At 35.5% G+C, this 20,776-nt stretch overlaps 2 protein-coding genes across 7 annotated transcripts in view; both read right to left on the minus strand.

Moving 5' to 3' along the window:
* The window catches only part of XRN1 (5'-3' exoribonuclease 1), a 106,554-nt gene extending 104,724 nt beyond the window's left edge, over positions 1–1,830 (minus strand). For all 4 annotated transcript variants that reach the window (XM_044251526.1, XM_044251524.1, XM_044251525.1 and 1 more), the window contains exon 1: positions 1,656–1,830. In XM_044251526.1, the coding sequence (XP_044107461.1) occupies positions 1,656–1,730 (75 nt within the window). In that variant the 5' untranslated portion in view covers positions 1,731–1,830. The remainder of the gene's footprint in view (positions 1–1,655) is intronic.
* A 1,365-nt stretch (positions 1,831–3,195) lies between these two features.
* Positions 3,196–20,776, minus strand: part of ATR (ATR serine/threonine kinase) — a 98,435-nt gene continuing 80,854 nt past the window's right edge. For all 3 annotated transcript variants that reach the window (XM_044251530.1, XM_044251529.1, XM_044251528.1), the window contains 9 exons: positions 19,871–20,005; positions 18,175–18,375; positions 16,028–16,171; positions 12,239–12,389; positions 9,064–9,220; positions 8,796–8,949; positions 7,512–7,663; positions 4,873–4,978; positions 3,196–3,570 (listed from right to left, as the gene is read on the minus strand). In XM_044251530.1, coding sequence (XP_044107465.1) covers positions 3,397–3,570; positions 4,873–4,978; positions 7,512–7,663; positions 8,796–8,949; positions 9,064–9,220; positions 12,239–12,389; positions 16,028–16,171; positions 18,175–18,375; positions 19,871–20,005 — 1,374 coding nt within the window. In that variant the 3' untranslated portion in view covers positions 3,196–3,396. The remainder of the gene's footprint in view (positions 3,571–4,872; positions 4,979–7,511; positions 7,664–8,795; positions 8,950–9,063; positions 9,221–12,238; positions 12,390–16,027; positions 16,172–18,174; positions 18,376–19,870; positions 20,006–20,776) is intronic.

Raw genomic sequence — 20,776 nt, forward strand, 5'->3', positions numbered from 1 at the left:
TTTTGTTCTTCAATAAAAAAAATTCCTCAGGATGGTGAGAAGCCAAGACAGCTTTACCAAACCAAATTCTGCACCAAAGAGTACAGAACAAAAATATTAATGGACAAATTATATGTTATCAAGTCAATCCAAGTAACAATCACATTTTTTTCACTTTGGAGATAATAGTGACTGATACATGGCAGGCACTCAGACTTTTCTTGAATGAATGACCCAGGAAAAGCCAAAGTTGGTTGTCTGTTTCTGAAATATACCAGACATCCTTTTTCACCCTTTTCTCTGGAAAGAACTATCTTCCTAAATCTGACTCAAACCATGTTTCAAATAAAGGAAAAATAAACTACTGTTTTGGAATTTTTTGTAAGCTTTTCTTCATTTACCAAATCTGACAGGAATTCAACAACACAGTAACCCTTCTGGAAGTTTCACCCTATCTTCATGCTTATTGTACTTTTTTAAAAAAAAGATTGGGCGCCTGGTGGCTCAGTGGGTTAAAGCCTCTGCCTTCAGCTCAGGTCATGATCCCAGGGTCCTGGGATCGAGTCCCGCATCGGGCTCTCTGCTCAGTGGGTAGCCTGCTTCCCCCCTCCTCTCTCTCTGCCTGCCTCTCTGCCTACTGGTAAAATAAATAAAATATATATATAAAAAAGATTAAACCCTTATTTAATAAACAGCATGATGGTGTTGGCTGGATTATCTCCCCTCACTACTAATAAAATGTTATCCATCAAAACTGATTCATTAGCTACACAAACATTAAAACTGATTTTCCTGTAAGATATAAAATGGACACGAGATCTACCAAAATCATTAAATGTGACAAACACTAACGTATCACCTGAAGTCTAGTTTACCTAATAGATAGCTGCTTACTATTTCTCTCCACAATTCCTATACATAAACATTTTTGGAATCCACACAAAACCTTTGCACTGGGATATTATTACATACCGAATTACAAGCCAGATATTATTATTACTAGTATTATGCTGTAACAACCTCTTTCTCTTTCTCTTTCTTTTTCTCTCCCTCTGTCACACACGCACACTCGCACGCTGAAGTCTCCAAATAACTGCCCCTGCCCGTCCAAGTGTATTATTGTTTCTCCTGGAACACGGTATTCGTACGACCTTTGAGATAATCGAAAAAGAGTAACGAAAGGTATCATAAATATGAACCATCAGCTACGTCAAGAAGCCTAGGCGTTGGGGGTGGGGTGGGATGCAGGTCCCGGTAAGGGAAAGTAAACAAGGTGACTCAACCGCGGAGGCACAGACTATATTGTTCGTACGCGGGTCTGTTGCTTTCTGGGGGGTATGGGGGGGGGGACTTATATGCAGCTCCCCGGGCAGGAAAGGAAAGAACTCACTAAAATGCTCCTGCCCTGGACTTTATTTCCGAATCGCGGAAGGCCCTACCCCGCAGCAGAGCTGTCAGAACTGCCGCGATGCCCGCGACTCTGCCCACGGAAATGAAACCCACGTCTTCGCCCCCATTCTGAGGGTATCTTCAAACCTTCTCCTCCCTTCCCTTCATCGATCATGGGGCAGACGACGAACAGAAAGAGGAGGCTGGGGAGCCCTGTCCCAGGATGAGGGAGGGCCGCGGGGCTCGGGTTCTCGGCCTCCTAATCCGCTGCCTCCCAGCTCACCCACCTGATGCTCTTTCACCACTTCACTGAGGCAGGGATACCGCTCCGAGATCCATCGGTAAAACTTGGGGACTCCCATTTCGACCGTCAACGCTAATTCCAGTCAGGGCCAAACCGAAACCAAACGCCCCGCCGGGGCCTAAGCTGCTGCCTCCGGCCGTCGCTCCGCGGATGACAACACACCGCCAGCCCGACCATAGAGAGCAGTCGCCGGGCCTAGAGCGGCCGATTCGAGGCCGCTTCCCCGGGGCGGGGCTCTAATCCCGGTTCTCGCTCACAGCCCAGCTCCGTGGTGGTTGTGTTTAAGAGGGCGGCGGCGTGTAGGTGTGTTATATTTAGTTCTGGCAGTGTCGGTTGACCGAGCTGTGCTTTATAAGTAGACGTGGGAATGGTGTGAAAACCTCACGGGCCTGCTGGAAGAGTTTTGGAACGGGGTATTTGTCCTGACTGCTTCTGTGCCCTGGCATTACTAATGTCAGTCTTTTTCAACACAGATTTGGAAAGATCTGGTGATTTCTTTGGTTTAGTTTATTTCGTTTGGGGAAGGGGAAGTTTTTTTCAGAGGGATATAACCCTATATCAAAACTTCTTTTAAAAACTTTTTCCCGCAAATTATTTGTTGGAAAAAATGTCTAATTTCCTTCCACCTCACCCTGTTTCCTCCTTAAGTCAACATTAGGCGCCCCTCGGAACTATGGTATACTTTCACATTCTTGTCTCTTGGTGTTCATGTTTTTCTCCCATCACACTCTAAGCCCGTAAGAAAAGCACAATATCAAGAGAACTTAAGTGAAATTCTGAAATTCTGTTATAATTTTTCCATTTATTTGAATAACCGCATTATTTTGTAAATATTGTGAATTATTTTACATCAGCAAGAAAATTTACAAAAAATGGGACATTAAAATCTTTAATTTCAAAATCTTATGAAATTTTAAGTGTCTTCTAAGACTACTAGATTCTGTTTTCTGGTAAACTGTCCGTATGACTGGATCTTTAAAATTATTTAGTTTTCATATTCATGCCCCTTGGTTTATATTTTTTCTATTATATTTTCAACCATGCAAAAGTTTTATTAAGTGAACTTTATGTGTGCATTATGTTTATATCTGTTTTATTAGACTAGACTCAGTTCCTGGAGGGCAGGGAAGGTAGTTCTGTGCAGGAATCTAGCATAGTGCTGTGTCTACAGCATTTATTCAATGTAATTTTCTGTTGTTCAAATGAATCCTTTTGCTAGTAGTACTTAAAAGAAAACTCATAAAAATTATGAAATGAAATCAGGCTGGCTTATTTCTTGTAAATACATCTTTCTAGTACAGAAAAACATAAGATGTTCCATTTCTCCAGTTACAATGAACAATTATTTTAGGAAAGTAGTTTAGGGGTGCCTGGGTGCCTCAGTTGGTAAAGCATCTGCCTTCAGCTCATGATCCTGGAATCTCCGGATGGAGTCCCAAGTTAAGCTCCCTGCTCTGTGGGGAGTCTGCTTCTCCCTTTCCCTCTGCCCCCTCTACTTGTGCTCTCTCAAATAAATAAATAAATCTAAAAAAAAAAAAAAAAAGGCAGTTTATTTCTTAAAAACAACATATATTATTTTAAATATTATTAACAATAAGGTAGTTAATACCAGTTGCTCCAAGAACATAAACTTGTGCTCTACTTTGGAACTGAATAAACAATCACAGGTAATACCAAATGCACTAATCTTAGATTATTTGCATATTCTTTGAAGTAGTTTCATTTCACATATATGGGGTCCAACCAAGGTACATTTGGCACAGTAAGTTTTCATCAGTAGCTTCTTGTATAAGGTAATGCACATGTCCTTCGATAGATAATGGCAGCCCTGTCACTCTGTTTCGGGTCTTGATTACACCTTGCAGTCGCTGCTCGATGTCAAGAACATGGGTCTTGGCCTAATAAGAAGAAATTGAAAATCAATCATAAGTGCCAAGAACCTAATAACACCTGAATGTTGATAATTTGAAATTACTACTTTTTGGGTGTTTGACAAATGTTTATGTCATTTTGTGAATCATTACCCCCTTTTTAGGAGCAAAAACAGGCAAAAGAGAGAAGAAATGAAACAAATGCAACTTGAGATACTGATTTTGAGGCTTGCAATGTTGATTTAGCATCAACTGCATGGACATTTTTCTGGACTATGTGAAATACCTGGGAATCTCTTCCACACTACAATTCTAAAAAAATAGTAATTTAAAAAATTTACCCCAAAATGTTAGGACTAAAACGTTTGAATGAATATTCTAGTAATAGCAACAATACTCTAAATGCCTAATATTTAGATTATGTTACTAAGTGCAAATGGAGTTCTAAGCTACTTGGAATGGCACACATTTCTCTCAATAAGAAAACTTATCAAAATGCAAAAATAAGAATGTTATTAGAAAAACAATCCTCAATCTATTCTCATTTAATAAAAATGATTATCTGCAAACTTTGAGACTTCAACCAACTTTAGTAAGGAGTAAATTGCCATATATTAAAGTTGAGACCTGCTGCTTTGTAAGTTCAGGCAATCTATGCGCAAGCTTTTCCCACTGTATCTCATAATTCTAAACCATCTGAAGTTAAACAAATGTGTCTTGAACTTTATTACACAAATTATAATAATGTTAACATTAGTAATGACAATAAAGAAAACTTACTGACACCTTCATACTAAAGAACTACATTTCAGGGGTACCTGGGTGGCTCCATTGGTTAAGCGTCCAACTACTGATTTTGGCTCAGGCCATGATCTCAAGGTTGTGAAATCTGAGTCACATGTCAGGCTCAGTGCTGGGCATGGAGCTTGCTTAAGATTCTCTGTCTCCCTCTTTCTCTGCCCCTTCCCCTCCCTCCCTTTCTCTCTTAAAAAAAAATAGTAATAATAGGGGCGCCTGGGTTGCTCAGTGGGTTAAAGCCTCTGCTTTCAGCTCAGGTCATGATCTCAGGGTCCTGGGATCGAGCCCCGCATCGGGCTGTCTGCTCAGCAGGGAGCCTGCTTCCTCCTCTCTCTCTGCCTGCCTCTCTGCCTACTTGTGATCTCTGTCAAATAAATAAATAAAATCTTTAAAAAAAAAAAGTAATAATAATAAAATAAAGAACTAGATTTTCAGAGTACTCATCAGTCAGTCACTGATAGTATTTTGAGTCAATTTGCATTGATAGAGACATACTGTGTCACCTCATATCAAGCTATACCTTCTACTAACCTTTTCATTGACAACCTCCCCAGTTTCATTCAGTGGTGCTTTGGAATGTCCTTTCACTGGTTTACTCCATTCCACAAGAGGATCATGTAGAAAAGTTTTTAAGACACTAAAATGTAAATAAATACAATGTTATCTTTGTAAAAAGAAATGTCACTACTAGTCAACATTTAGGTGAAAAATAAGGATGAGAAGCTAATGGTAATATTCTTATAATATACATTAGTACTGCATCATTAAGAGGTGAACTTACTGTTTTGGACTGAGGGTTTGAAAGGAAAGTAAGGAAAGGGGAAGACAGAGGGGGATCTGAGGCGCTCTTGGAGAGTAGAGCAAGGTGAGTTCTATGTGCATTTCTAAATGCATACAGTACACTTCTATAAATTACCTATGGAAAAACCCACTCAGATTTCTTGTAGGCACCTCAGTATTTCCAAAACAAAACTCATTATCCTTTCCCAAACTATTTCACCAGTATTCCCCAAATCAGTAAAGAACAACATTATTCACTCATTTGTCCTAAACAAAAGTCTAGGAATCACCCTTGGCTCTCCTTCCTTATAACATTCAATTCTACCACCTAAATCCCTTTAGAATCTATTTACCTTCATTACTACTGTCACTATCTCATCCAGTGCGCCATCATTTCTTTCCAAGTTACTCAAATGGTCCACTAACAAGTTTTCTGGACTCTAGCCCAGACTGCAACTGTAATTTTTCTACAGGGTAAATCTGATGACTTCATTTTTTTTTTTTTTTTTTTTTTTAAATTTTCTTCTTACCCCAAACCCCACTTCTGGTTGTTTTCAGGACTAGGTGTAAACATGTAAACCAGCCCCATGTGGACTTTTCATAATCTAGCCCTGCCCACCTGTGTGATCATCACAGCGCCATCTACGTGAAGTGTATGCTCTAGAAAACAGAATTACATTTTTTAGGCAGTCCATGCTTTCACTTATCTTGATATTTCTATCACTCATAACACTCACTTCCCCTTTGTGTGGTCAATTCCATTTATCATTAAGGTTTCAGCTACTTCCTCCAGAAATTATTTCCTGACTTCCCCAGATTGGAAGGGGCTCTTAGAGTTTCACAAGATGCTGTACATAACATTCCTTTGCTCTGTGGGGAGTCTGCTTCTCCCTCTCCCTCTGCCCCCTCTACTTGTGCTCTCTCAAATAAATAAATCTTTAAAAAAAAAAAAAGACAGCTTATTTCTTAACAGAAACATGTATTATTTTAAATATTATTAACAATAAGGTAGTTAATACCAGTTGCTCCAAGAACATAAACATAACATTCCCATGACTTATTTCATAGCTGAAAGTTTGTACCTCCATCCATTTTGCCCAGCCCCCACCCCCAACCGCTGGCCACCACCAGTCTGTTTTCTGTATCTATGAGCTCAGGTTTTATTTATTTTTTATTTTAATTCCAGTTACTTAATATAGTGTTATATTAGTTTCAGGTGTACAGTATAGTGACTCAACAGTTCCATACATCACCCTGTGCACATCATGACAAGTATACTCCTTAATTCCCATCGTCTATTTCACCCATCCCCCACTCTCCCCTTTGGTAACCATCAGACTGCTCTCTATAATAAGAGTCTGTTCCTTGCTTTGTCTCTCTCTCTCTCTTATTTTTTCCCTGTCTGATTTGTTTCTTAAATTCTACATATGAGTGAAGTCATGGTATTTTTCTTTCTCTAATTGACTTACTTCACTCAGCATTATACTCTCTAGCTCCAACCATGTCATTGCAAATGGCAAAATTTCATTTTTATGGCTAAATAATATTCTATTATATACATATACCACATCTTCTTTATCTATTCATCAATGATGGACACCTGGACTTATTCCATATCTTGGCTATTGTAAATAATGGTGCTATAAAATCAGAATGCATGTATCCCTTTGGATTAGTGGGTTGTGTTTTTTTTATTCTTTTGGTAAATACCCAGTAATTCGATTGCCAGATCATAAGGTAGTTCTATTTTTTTAAGATTCCACAAATACGTGATCTCACATATTTGTTTTTCTCTGTATGACTTAATTCATTTAAGCATAAATGCCCTCAAGGTCTATCTATGTTGTTGCAAGTGGCAACAACACTTCTTTTATGGCTGAATAGTATTCCTGTGTGTGTGTGTGTGTGTGTGTGTGTGTGTGTGTGTGTGTGTGTGTGTATACACACCACAGTTTTTTTTACCCATTCATCCATCAATGGACACTCAGGTTGCTTCTTGGCTATTGTAAACAATGCTGCAATGAACTCTAAGTTATACCTTAATAAAGCTATTATTTAGGGCGCCGGGGTGGCTCAGTTGTTAAGCATCTGCCTCTGGCTCAGGCCATGATCCCAGGGTCCTTGGAATGAGCCCCACCCGCATCGGGCTCCCTGCTCCCTGCTCCCTGGGAAGCCTGCTTCTCCCTCTCCCACTCCCCCTACTTGTGTTCCCTCTCTCACTGTCTCTCTGTCAAATAAATAAAATGTTTAAAAAAAAGCTATTATTTAAAAAAATCTACTTCAACCAATGCAAAGTGGCTTCTAGTATAAAAAAATTTAATAAATATTTAGGAACCAATAATTACAATTCAAGATTACTGTTAAATTGTTTACAAAACACACGTAATTACCTCATTAGAGGCTCTCTCTGATCTCGCATCAGCCTCATTGTAACTTCACAAGCCCTTCGAAAAAGACCTTCTGTTCCCATAGGACCCATTCCATTAACCATATTATGAGTCAATCGAAATGGAACAATTTCTGGAACTTCAAAGGTTTCTCCCTTAAAATAATGCATTTTATTAAAAAGTAACAATGTTAAAATTTTAAATCTTTATGCAAAAGAACTTCATGTCTAGATGCTAAGCAAAGTGCAAAGTACTGTCAAAATATTTATATTTTTAACTATATTAAAGCCTCTGTCACAAAGAAGCCATGTAACTCTAGAGGATGGATGATCACCTGTCACTGAATTAGTATAGTGAATATTACTATAGAGAAATTTTTATTTCTTTCAACATTTAGTATCATATTAACTTCCTTATTGTTCTTCTTGAATAATATAAAATAAAACCAAATATTCTTATATTTTTCTTTTTAAAAACATTCACTTTAAAGCAGGAAAGGAAGAAAAACAGCCAAATGTTAGATGTTCATATCCCTCAGACAGAATATATAACATACAATATAATGAAGTCCAGTTCATTTACTTTCTGCCATTCTCAACCTGCCTCCCATAAGGCCTTTTTATCCCCAAACTTACTGAGTTTCCCTAAATTCCTTTCTTGTATGTTTTAACATATACTAGTGGTTTAACTCTGATTTTCTTGGTTTCCTGTGACAGTAGAAGGCAATCCACAGAAAATGGGGATGAAGAAAATTGGAGGTTAACCTACCAATCTGCCTTCTAGAATCATTAACAATGGAAAATTAGAAGGGGCTTTAGGGAGAGTCCAGCCACCTTAATTTATTCCCAGGCCCCACTCTGGATCTACAGAATCTCCTGGGATGTCTGCAAGGTATCTGCATATTTTGCTTAAATTCTTGGGATGATTCTGATAACGCTGCCAGGTTTGGAAACGCTCACATTAAACTCTTATGTCTCTCTAAAACCAAGTCTCAGTAAAATGACCTGATCTGCCTATGTTCACATAACTAAGAATTGAGTCAGAACTTGAACCTTTGGATTTCAAGTTCAGTGCTGATTTTACTGTATCACTATTCTGAGTTCTCTTCATCTTAAGTTGCTTTACTGAGGACTCAGGGATTCACCAATCAAAACCAGTCAACAAACTCTTAATGTGACTCAACTGTGACTATAACTGCCACCAACGGGTATGTTTAAGAAAAACAGTTGTTGAACAAAGGAAATTGGGAGAAAAGATACAATTACTAGAGTAAGTCATATCACCTACCTTATTGAAGAGACAGTTGAAATCTACATGTACACATTCACCAGTCAGAGAATCAAAGAGAATGTTTTCACCGTGACGGTCTCCAAGCCCCAGGATATAACCAACCATTGACATAACTGCAGTGGAACGGCAGTATGCTGATCTGCTACTGTACCTAAAGAAAAGCACAAGGCTTACCAAGTATCTTTATGCCACATGAGGCAACATAAATCTAAAATATTTTTTTAAACATTAACCATAACAATGTATTATCTTCTTGGTAACTTACCATGATGTAGGATCAGGGAATGTCCTCAGAAACCACTCGTGAAAAACTGGAGGATGCCTCGGTAGGAGAAACTCTCGGAACACTTTGAGTTTTTCAGACAAAGCTGCAGCTTTTGGTAGCATACACTGGCGAAGTTCTTTTCCTGTCATATAAACTCCTGCAAGGTAGAGTGTTTTCCATTAATCACAAGCCAAAGAAGAAAAGAGGCAACTTTATAAAAAAATCTATTTTTATTCAAATTGTTAAACAAAAAAACAAGAACAAACAGAAAAATTGCAATTATGCATAGGTAAACTTATTATAATAAAATAACACATTATGTTTCCCTATACTTATCTGAAGTGAAGCTACTTGTTGATGAAAATGTCAACAAAACGAATGTTGTAGAATCAACTAATTCCAGAAAATATCACTCAGAATAAATCCAATGTAAAGAGTACCCTTGGAATTATAAAAATGCTGCAGCCCTCACTAAAATTATAGTGATTTCTCTGTTCCTCAGCATGTAGCATAGATCCATACAGAATCATTATTAAAAAACCTACAATGGTGCTCTGAAATAATTTACTCTGTATGAATGCTAGCCTATAAGCTTCATTGTACACCTTGTTCTTGAGCTAATCTTGTACAATGGAAATCATCTGGAGAAACAGAACTTTTTCTTCTGATACACTGGTTAGCCTGTATAATGACTCCAGTCTATTAAGTGCCTTTCAGGCCCACCGTGGTTTGGTGCTTTTTATACCTGAATCATGGCCAAAAGTTTTATGGACAACTTTGAGATTTGAGGGTTTTTTTTTGTTTTGTTTTTATTTTTTTAAAAATATTTATTTATTTGATAGAGAGATAGAGAGAGAGAGCATAAGTAGACAGAGCGGCAGGCAGAGGGAGAGGGAGAAACAGGCTCTCACTGAGCAGGGAGCCCGAAGTGGGGCTTGATCCCAGGACCTGAGTTGAAGATAGCCACTTAACCAACTGAGCCACCCTGCTGCACTGAGATTTAAAGTTTTTAGATTAAAATGTTACAGTTCCTGTGTTTATGATATAAAAAATGTTTTTTACTATTTTTAACAATCCAAAAGCAATAATTAAATCACACATAATATTTTATCTTTCTAATAAAATATCAATAGCAAGTTCCTTGCAATAAGAGTCCAATCTTTGAGTTTCAGCTCTGCAACTTATCAACTTTGTGAACTTGGGTAAGTTACTTAACTTCTGGCACTGTATATAAAATAGAGATACTGAGACTTATTAACAATAAAAAATAAAGTATATAACATACTTAGCACAGTAATATAGTAATTTATCTGTATCACTTATTGTTAGGGGTTAAACTGTACCCTCAAAAACATGTGTTCAAGACCTAACCCTTAGGACCTGTGAATGTGACCTTGAAAGAGAGGGTTGTTGCCCATGTAATCAGGTTAAGATCAAGTCATTAGGGTGGACCCTTATTATAATATGACTACTATATAAAATGTTATATAGGAAGAGAAAACAGAGACATACAGACTTAGAACACTATATGATGACAGGAGAGAGAGTGAAATGATCCATCTATAAAACTAAGGCACATCAAAGATTGCTGGAGACAGCAGAAGCTGACAGAAAGGCCTGAAAGAGATTCTCCCCTAGAGCTATGAGAGATCTGGCCTTACTGACACCAAGATTTTGGATTCATAGCCTACCAAACTGTGAGAAAATACATTTCTTTTCTTTGTAGGACTTTGTTACAGCAGCCCTAGGGAAATGAATACACTTATTTTCTACCTTATTCTGATAACTTCATCTATTTACTTATAACAGACTGCATCATATGCAATAAAAATTTTATTTCAAAATAGTTCTAGACTTACAAAAAAATTGCATAGTGATACAAAGAATAACCATACATTCTTCACCTAGCTATTTTTAATGTTCATGTCTTTTTTAATAATAGCACAATTACCTAAATTAGGAAATTGATAGTTACAATGTTATTGACTAACCTTCAGATCTTATTCAAATTTCACCAACTGTTCCACTACTGTCTTTTTTTCTGGACCAGGACCAACTCAGGACCCCATATTACATTCAGCTGTCATGTCTCCTTAATGTCCTCAAATCTGGGAAATTTCTGTCATTGTCTTTCATTACCTTGACATTTTTAAAGAGTTATATTTTTGTTTCTCCACTGTAAAGTTATTATTTTTTTCCCTTTATAGTAAGTATGCTGTGGGGAGAACTCTGAGACCCAACAAATAACCTGTTTCTCATCACACTTTTGCTCATTCATTTTAGGATCCACTGATATTCATTGCCTGCAACAATTATTACTATGGTACTTGCTAATTGGTTATTTTCCATTTCCATCATTTTCTCTACATTTATTCACTGTAATTCTATTGTAAGGAAGAACTATTCCTACTTCCCTACTTAATTATTTATTTATATGAGTGTGGATTCATGTCTATTTATTTATTTTAAAGATTTATTTATTTATTTATTTGACAGACAGAGATCACCAGCAAGCAGAGAGAGAGGAAGGAAAGCAGGCTTCCCGCTAACCAGAGAGCCCGATGCGGGGCTTGATCCAGGACCCAGAGATCATGACCTGAGCCGAAGGCAGAGGCTTTAACCCACTGAGCCACCCAGGTGCCCCAGCATGTTTATTTTATTCCGTGAGTTAATCTAATATTATATCATTATTTATTTTGTTGCCCAAATTATCCCAGATTTGTCCAGGTGGAGACTCTAATTCCAATCTAATACTTGTGGCTCTATTCTAGCCTTCCCTTTCCTTTTCTTTCTCTCACAGTGAAAAAGCTAGTTCTCATTATCCATAACACATTTATTTGCTAAAGTTGAGTATACACATAAAGTAGTTTCAGAATCACTAACCAATACCTTTGTGAGGAAACAAATTTTAGTGTACATTCTTAAAAACTACATCAAATTCATACATTCTTATAAGCTACATCAAATTCTTTTGGGATAATGATATAATGAGGATAAGAAAGGGAATAAAACACTAGGAAGAAAAACACATAAGTACTACTGTATATTGAACCTCATTTGACCTAGAAATTCTACTATGGCTTATACAAGAAAAGGTATAATAACATCTTAATAATTATGCATATTGTCGGATTTAATAGTCATATATTTATATTTTAAGAATTAATTTTAGTACCCTTTTCCTTATATAGTTTGGTCAGAATAGGTCTCAAGCCAGCAGTGTTGTTAACCCATTCAATAATCCCACATTCATCATTCAGAGGAATAACTGCATACGTTCGAATATGAAGTTCTCTTCTACGAGATTCTGCATCTTTTCTTAAGCACTATTAAAAAGAACACATAAACTTAAAAATTCAGAATTTCCAAATGTCATGTCAAATATATGTAAAGATTATTCATTTCATAGCAAAAGAAACTCAGTTAAAGTTTACTATGTGGTATAGATGAATAATTCTTCAGAATGATAGGAAAGGAAGCTACTGGAATAGTATCTATAGTCTTTTCCAAATCATTAAAGATGTGTCAGGCAAGTCACTCCTTTTGATTATTCACTGTTAATGTGATAACAATATTGTGTTCAAAATATTATACTTGTATATTTAACAAGAACAAAATGTTCTTTTATTTTTTTATTGCTTTATAGATATTACTGAAATATTAAGTCCTTGGGCACAAAGACTGCTGTTTAATTTTGATTATTTAAACAAAAAGTATGAGTTTTGTAATAACCTCAAAATGTCATTTTATTCTTGCAATTTAATATTATGGCTTCATTTGAAAAACTGTCTCCTAGTAGAAGAAACCTTTTTACATCTCATCGGATTAATCCTGAATTATTCTAGGTAAAGATGAACAGTATTTTGTATAATTCTGAAACTTTATGAAATAAACAAACTAAGCACACAAATATAATTGCAGTCTGTCCAACTAAAAAGCACAGTCACTAACCAAAAATATATTTTAATCTTCAGGAATAAACAGATTATATAAATGTCAGCCAAACAGTACAGTATTAGAATGATATGTAAAGAGATATTTGCAAACAGCATTATCAGATAAAGGGCTAGTAGCCATAATCTGTTAAGAACTTATCAAACTCAACACCCAAAGAACAAATAACCCAAACAAGAAATGGGCAGAAGATATGAACAGGCATTTCTGCAAAGAAGACATCCAAATGGCCAACAGACACATGAAAAGTGCCCAACATCACTTGGCATCAGGGAAATACAAATCAAAACCACAGTGAGACACCACGTCACACTGGTCAGAATGGCTCAAACTGATAAGTCAGGAAATGACAGGTGTTGGCGAGGATGTGGAGAAAGGGGAACACTCCTAAATGGTTGGTGGGAATGCAAGCTGGTGTAGCCACTCTGGAAAACAGTATGGAGGTTCCTCAAAAAGTTAAAAACAGAGCTACCCTACAACCCAGCAATCGCACTACTGGGTATTTACCCTAAAGATACAAATGTAGTGATCCAAAGGGGCATGTGCACCCAAATGTTTATAGCAGCAATGTCTACAATAGCCAAACTATGGAAAGAACCTCGATGTCCATCAACAGATGAATGGATAAAGAAGATGTGATATACATATACAATGGAATACTATGCAGCCATCAAAAGAAATGAAATCTTGCCATTTGCAATGATGTGGATGGAACTAGAGGGTATTATGCTGAGAGAAATAAGTCAATTAGAGAAAGACAATTATCATATGATCTCCCTGATATGAGGAATTTGAGAGGCAACGTGGGAGGTTTGGAGGGTAGGGAAGGAAAAAATGAAACAAGATAGGATAAGGAGGGAGACAAACCATACTGAGGGTTAATCTCACAAAACAAACTGAGGGTTGCTAAAGGGAGGGGTTATGGAGAAGGTGGTTGGGTTATGGACATTGGGGAGGGTATGTGAAATGGTGAGTTCTGTGAAGTGTGTAAGCCTGACGATTTACAGACCTGTACCCCTGGGTCAAATAATACATTATATGTTAATAAAAAATATATACAAAAAAAGAAAAAAAAGAATGACATGTAGAGATCAGTTTGTGGTCCCCTAGACCAATATAGACTGTAGTTTTTCACAATCAGGCTATTGTATTTTACCATAGCAATGTGATGGAACAGTAATGCAATAATCAGTGACAAAGCTGATTAAGATAAATTTATAAAGTAAAGCCAGGCCAGTTGATACCCCTAACCAGAAAAACACTAAAGGGAGATTCGGATGAACAAACTAATGGTCAGTGAATTAGGTTACCAATTTACTAAGCATTTTAAATAAAAAATAACCCTTCCTAGTGCCTTTGAAATGGGTTTTTAACATCATATTAATTTTTTAAATTATTTTTGGTTACACTAAGTACAAACCATAGTTATTCTTTTCTAAAAATTAAGTTATCTGTTGCTGCATCTTTTCTATGTTGAAAGTCCATAACTTTTCCTGCTAATAAAAGAGATGCCGGTGAAATATGGGGAGAGGATAGAGGAGGGACAAGAAGTTTACTTAAAAAATAATTAAATTTCATCTTTCTATTGTATGGTTTAATTTTCACCAATAGAAAAAATAGCTACTATGCATTTACAAATACCTGGCCACAGAATAATCAAAATACCTAAGGTCATCCATAAAATTAGTAAAATTTCTCACATCATCTCTGAGACAGAAATCAAGCACTTACCAAATGAACCAAAAAAAACCACTAATGATCACTTCTAAGGGGTGTGTTGATAAAAAGAGAACATGGGACAGCTGTGTGGCTCAGTTGGTTAAGCATCCAACTCTTGATTTCAGCTCAGGTCATAAGCTCAGGGTTGTGAGATCAAGCCCTGCATCAGGATTGTGTTCAGCAGGGCATCTGCCTAAGATTCTCTCTCTCCCTCTCCCTCTACCCCTCCCCACCCCTGTATACTCTCTCTGAAATAAGTAAATCATTTAAAAACAAGACAAAAAAAACCCAAAATAGAACCTAATATCTTTTGTCTAACACTAAAACAAACACATCTGATAGAGTCTATTACAGATAATTTAAACATTAAATAGAAAATATTTTCCCTAACATGTACTACATGTTTTTCTCAGTATAATAAAAGTAATTTTTTTTTGAGAATTGCTAACACTGTTTTTATTTTTAAAATTATTTTTATTAACATATAATGTATTATTTGCCCCAGGGGTACAGGTCTGTGAATCATCAGGCTTACACATTTCCCAGCACTCACCATAGCCCATACCCTCCTCAATATCCATAATCCAATCACCCTGTCCCTACTCCCCCACCTACCCCCCAGCAACCTCAGAGTAATGTTATTTTTTAAAGTAAAAATTACATGAAACCAGCAATTCCATTTCTGGATAAATACTCAAAACTGAAGAAGGGATTCAAAGAGCTATTTATTATTCACAATAGCAAAAAGTGGAAGCAACCCAAGTGTCCACTGATAGATGAATGAAAAAACAAAATGCAGTATCTACATACAGTTGTATATTATTCAGCCTTACTCGGGAAAAAATTCTGACACATAATATAACATTTATGAATGCTGAAGGCAATGCTAAGTGAAATAAGTCAGTAAAAAGACATAAAAAATATATGATTCGACTTCTACAAGGTATCTAGAATAGTCAAATTCATGAGAGAGAAAGTAGAACAGTGGTTACCAGAGGCTGAGGAGGAAGGGAATGAGAAGTTATTGTTTACTGACTAAGGAGTTTCAGTTTGGGAGATGAAAAATGTTCTGCAGAGGGATGGTGGTGATAGTTGTACAAAAATGTGTATGTACTTAATGTCACTGAACTGAACTCAACTGGTTAAAATATAAGTTTTATCCCAATAAAACAATTAAAACAAAAAAGAGTACATTTCATTCTCTTTTTAACAATGGTCTATCTGCATTATGAAAAGCTCTTATCACATGACAGTAGGATAATTCTAAAATTAAAGCAAACTATCTCCAAACCTTATTAATCAAGGAATTGAATTCCATTAGTCTACAATCCTTTCTCAGGTCATCTTTTGGCTTACACATCATGATGTAGAACTTTCCATCTGATCCTTTCAAAGAGATCTTCTTTGGTTTCTGAAGAGAAGCAAGAATTTCCACCTAAAAGATAATGAGTTATATATAAGTTAAGGTCAAGATTCTTTGTTTAAATTTTTATATGTAAATATTGTGTTACCTAACAAAAAGAATATAATAACCTTTACTGTGTAGTAAGTGTATTATTTTAATAATTTCTTTTATCATAATCACGGATGGTCTATGAAAAGAATACCCATGAATAGAGACCCACTGTCAACCATTAGGAATGGTTATAAAGTAAAAGGAATACTTAATTAGCAATATAAGTACTTACACATCCAAATTTAGGCAGCATCTTCAGGACAGCCACAGTATTTAAAAGATTTTTTTTTTTTTTAAAGATTTATTTGAGAGAGAGTGAGCATATGGGAGCATGAACGAGCAGCAAGGAGGGGCAAAGGGAAGGGGAGGAGCTGACTCCCCACTGAGCAGGAGCCTGATAAAGGTCTGGATCCCAGGACCACAGGATCATGACATGAGCCAAAGGAAGCCCCTCAACTAACTGAACCACCCAGGCGCCCCTAAAAGATTTTTGGAACCTGTATTGAGAGCTGGAGACATTGTTTTTAAATGTCTTTAATGGTAAGAAATGTTAACAATTTAATTTAACTCGATTTTTGAAAAAAGAAACTCTTTCAGTGGTGCCTGGGTGGCTCAGTGGGTTAAGCCTCTGCCTTCAGCTCAGGTCATGATCTCAGGGTCCTAGGATCAAGCCCCACATCTGGCTTTCTGCTCTGCAGGGAGCCTGCTTCCTCCTCTCTCTCTGCCTACTTGTGACCTATGTGTGTCAAATTAATAAATAAAATCTTAAAAAAAAAAAAAAAAGGAAAAGAAAAAAGAAACTCTTCCAAAATCAAGTCCACCTAATGAGGTGAGTTAATAAACTGAATACTATTAAGTTAAAAATAAAGCATGACTGTAAGTAAGAATTATTTCATTATGTGGTTTAGTACCTGGCTCTGAAGCAATTAAATAAATGTTTTGATACACAGAATTACTCGAACAAACAGTTTTCAAAAGTATTTACTTAGAAATGCTCTAGTACCACTTCTTTAAAATAGTCACATATTCATAGTCACATGTTATACTTAAAAAAAATCAAGCTCTTCTTAGCTGAATTTTACTTCCTCCTGAAGTATAAACAAAGTATTTTGTTCTCCCATTTTCAGGATGAAAGAAAGCATGGAAAAATCAAATTGTGAAAAATAGATATCATACTAAAACAATATAAGCATCTAAAAAAAATCAAAATACTCAGTTTAACATGGGGTTTTTTTTTTTTTAAAGTACAATCTTGTCCTAGTACAAGATTAAAAGGAGAATAAGCATGAACGCTGTGTATCTTATAATACACTGGAGAAGATAAGTTGAAAAGATAGTTGAAAAGTTGACAGTACAAAGGTAGTAACTGATTAGAAACAGACACATAATGTTAGCAATATTTACCAGAGAAGCTTAGGAGAGAAAAGGTGATCACTGGAAGACATAGAAAGCTAAAAATGGTGAAAGAACCATCTCTTTATTATGCTATTTAAGATGCACAGCTCTCATTCATCATAATACACATTGGAAAAGTATCAATCTTCTCCATATGGATATCTTTATAGGTCACAGATATTGAGAACATGGGATTTTTAACACTCAATTTTATCCCATCAGTATAAGAGAGTTTTACTTTTCTGTATTTCTAGTAGTTTTTTTCTTTGCAAATAAAATGCACTTAGGGGGCACCTGGGTGACTCGGTTGGTTAAACGACTGCCTTCAGCTCAGGTCATGACCACGGAGTCCCAGGATGGAGTCCTGCATCAGACTCCCTGCTCAGTGGGGAGCCTGGTTCTCCCTCTGACCCTCTCATACTCTCTCTCTCTTTCTCTCTCTCAAATAAATAAATAAGATATCTAAAAAGAAAAAAAAAATGCACTTAGTCTCCGAGAATAACACTTTTAAAAAAAACCCAATTTGAAGTTTTTAACTTAACTAAATTTAAAAATCACAGTTACAGTTACATAACATTGAAGTTTACCATATCATCAAAGCTTGCGATATAGGCCCAGTGCCCAGGAAATGGCTCGTGGTTAGCATGGGCACCCGGAATTGATGGAAGAGTAGGTATCATGACTGACTGTAAAGGAATGAGGATTTCACTAAATGTTGGTTCTTCTACCAGCTTTTTAAGCATTTTAAAATGAGTGCTCATGCTTAATGTGGAACTACTTCCATCCACCTGGGGAAAGAAAATAGTACATTTTAATTTTCATGGGTTTACCTTGAATTACAGAACACTTATTCTCAACCAAAACAAATTTTTTACTTTTACAATATTTTAGTTACAATGGTTAAGCAGTCAGCAGTTTTCTAAGAGTTTGTTATATATCTCATTTACCCTCTGCACTCTTTTGCCTTATCAATAATAGTACCTATACCAGTGGACTTTTAATGACTAATAGAGATAATAAAGGCCTACAATCTATTTATCAGACATTCCAAAATCCAAAGAGCTGTGGAAATCAAGTCTTTTTTTGTACCAGATCTCCTTAGGCAGCAAATGATAACCTGAGCTTCTTACTTAGAGTAAAGATTAATACATTTTACTGCAGAAAACAGTTATGTAACTGATTATGGGATACTCTATCAGAATACTCTCAGTAGGGACACTGAATATTGAGTACATATACCATTATATTACCTTGAAAAATCTGAAAAATTCTGAATTCCTAAATGCAGCCTAGCTGGCCACAAAAATTTCAGATAAAGAACTGAAAAACTTGCACATGTAAAGCACTTTAAAAAGTGCCAGTGTTTAATAAATATTGGCCATTATCATAACATTTGTTACTCAAATAGGACTAAAATAGATAATAAAAGCAGTTTACTTTCAAGGTTTTTATTGATGAAGGGAAGGTAAAAAAGAGATTAGTCTGTATTTTCTCACCTATAAACAGCTAATAGACTGAATATTTGTAAAGTGAAATCTAGCTATTTTACTGTAAAGACTCTCTTTCCCCTTCCTCCTAACTATCCTCATTCCTTACTTTTACCTTTTCTATACCTATGTTTAGGGTTTTTTCCCTTCTATTTCCTTGAGTAAAAGAGTGTTACCCCTATAAACATGTTGTTCATAGTCAAGTATACTGAAAAAAGTAGTTATTAAACTAGATAATAACCATCTCCTTAGCTCCCTACAATACTATCAGCACCTCTATGCAGGAAAGCATGTCTTCTTTATCTTCGTTTCACTTAGCATTAATGCCGCCAAGAGGCAATGAAATAAGTATGTACTGGCAGAATGAAATGAAATGAAATGAAAACCAAAACTCCAATCATCTTTCCTCTCATATATGTAGGTTAATGTAATAAATTCTGAAAATTTAAAGATATGACACAAAACAATAATAGAAATGACTTTGAGTATTTTACATATTTATATTTTTATGACTTATTTCACACCCCTCTACTTAAATTATTTCTAATTAATATGGATAATTTACCCTCAGAATCTACACTAAGAAGAGCTTTAGAAATTTTAAAGACCATTTTATTAAGGTAAATTGCATATTTTTAAGTATACAATTTAATGAATTTTTATGTATGTGTATACCTACTTATGTTAGAATTTTAACTTAATTAAATCGAATGAAAGAAAACCAGCTAAAATCATAAGAGAAGTTTTTTATAATGATCCAACACTGGTCTGTAAGTAGGAAGATTTATGATCATACCGGTTTATTGCACAATTCCAGAAGCTTGTCTGTTAGGCGAGTTGCATCTCCAATAAATTTTTCTAAGGATTTTTTCATATGAATAGCTTTATTTAGGATTTCCTTGCATCTGTTCACACGCATGGGATAAGAAGACTGTCATAAAAGAATTAAATATAGTTTTATGAGAGATTTAAAAAACAAAACTAAACAGAATTTTGATAGATACAATTTAAAAATTATTCATGATGAGAATTTATACTGATCAAATTTATACTGATCAAATTTCCTGGGAATCAATTTGGCAATGCTATCAACAACCACAAAAATGCTGTTATCCTATGACTTCATGAGTTCTCTTCTTACATTCTATCTTGGTGGAATAGTGAGAATAAGAATAAATATATATGTATCTAGATATATTTATTATAAGAGCAAAACAATGGAGATACAGCAGTTAAGTAAATTATAGAAAATAATTATAAGCTAACTACCATAGAACTTTATATAATTATTAAAATTGTGTCTTCAGAGAATATTTCATGCATAAGAACATGCTATGGTAAAAATGTTAGGTGAAATATAGCAAATTATGTATCTCTATAATCCAAACTTAGCATTAAAATACGCATAGAAAATACACATACAAAAATACAGAAGAATATTAATAGTATTAGTGAATTTTAATTTTCCTTTTATACCTGTGCATTTTCCAAATTCTCTAAAATATTTATAATTAAATATATTTACCATCTTATAAATACCCATTAACAATGCAATAAAGTTTTCTATTACTAATAGCTTAGATTCATAGCTTGGATAAAACACTTTGAAAAAATAGGCTAACATTTTATACCAAGCACTAACAGTTTATTTGACTTCATAGAGAAAAAACATACTGAATTCTTTGATCTTAACATTTTAGTC

The sequence above is a fragment of the Neovison vison genome, chromosome 6, assembly GCF_020171115.1.
Source record: "Neovison vison isolate M4711 chromosome 6, ASM_NN_V1, whole genome shotgun sequence".
Classification (NCBI taxonomy): Eukaryota; Metazoa; Chordata; class Mammalia; order Carnivora; family Mustelidae; genus Neogale; species Neogale vison.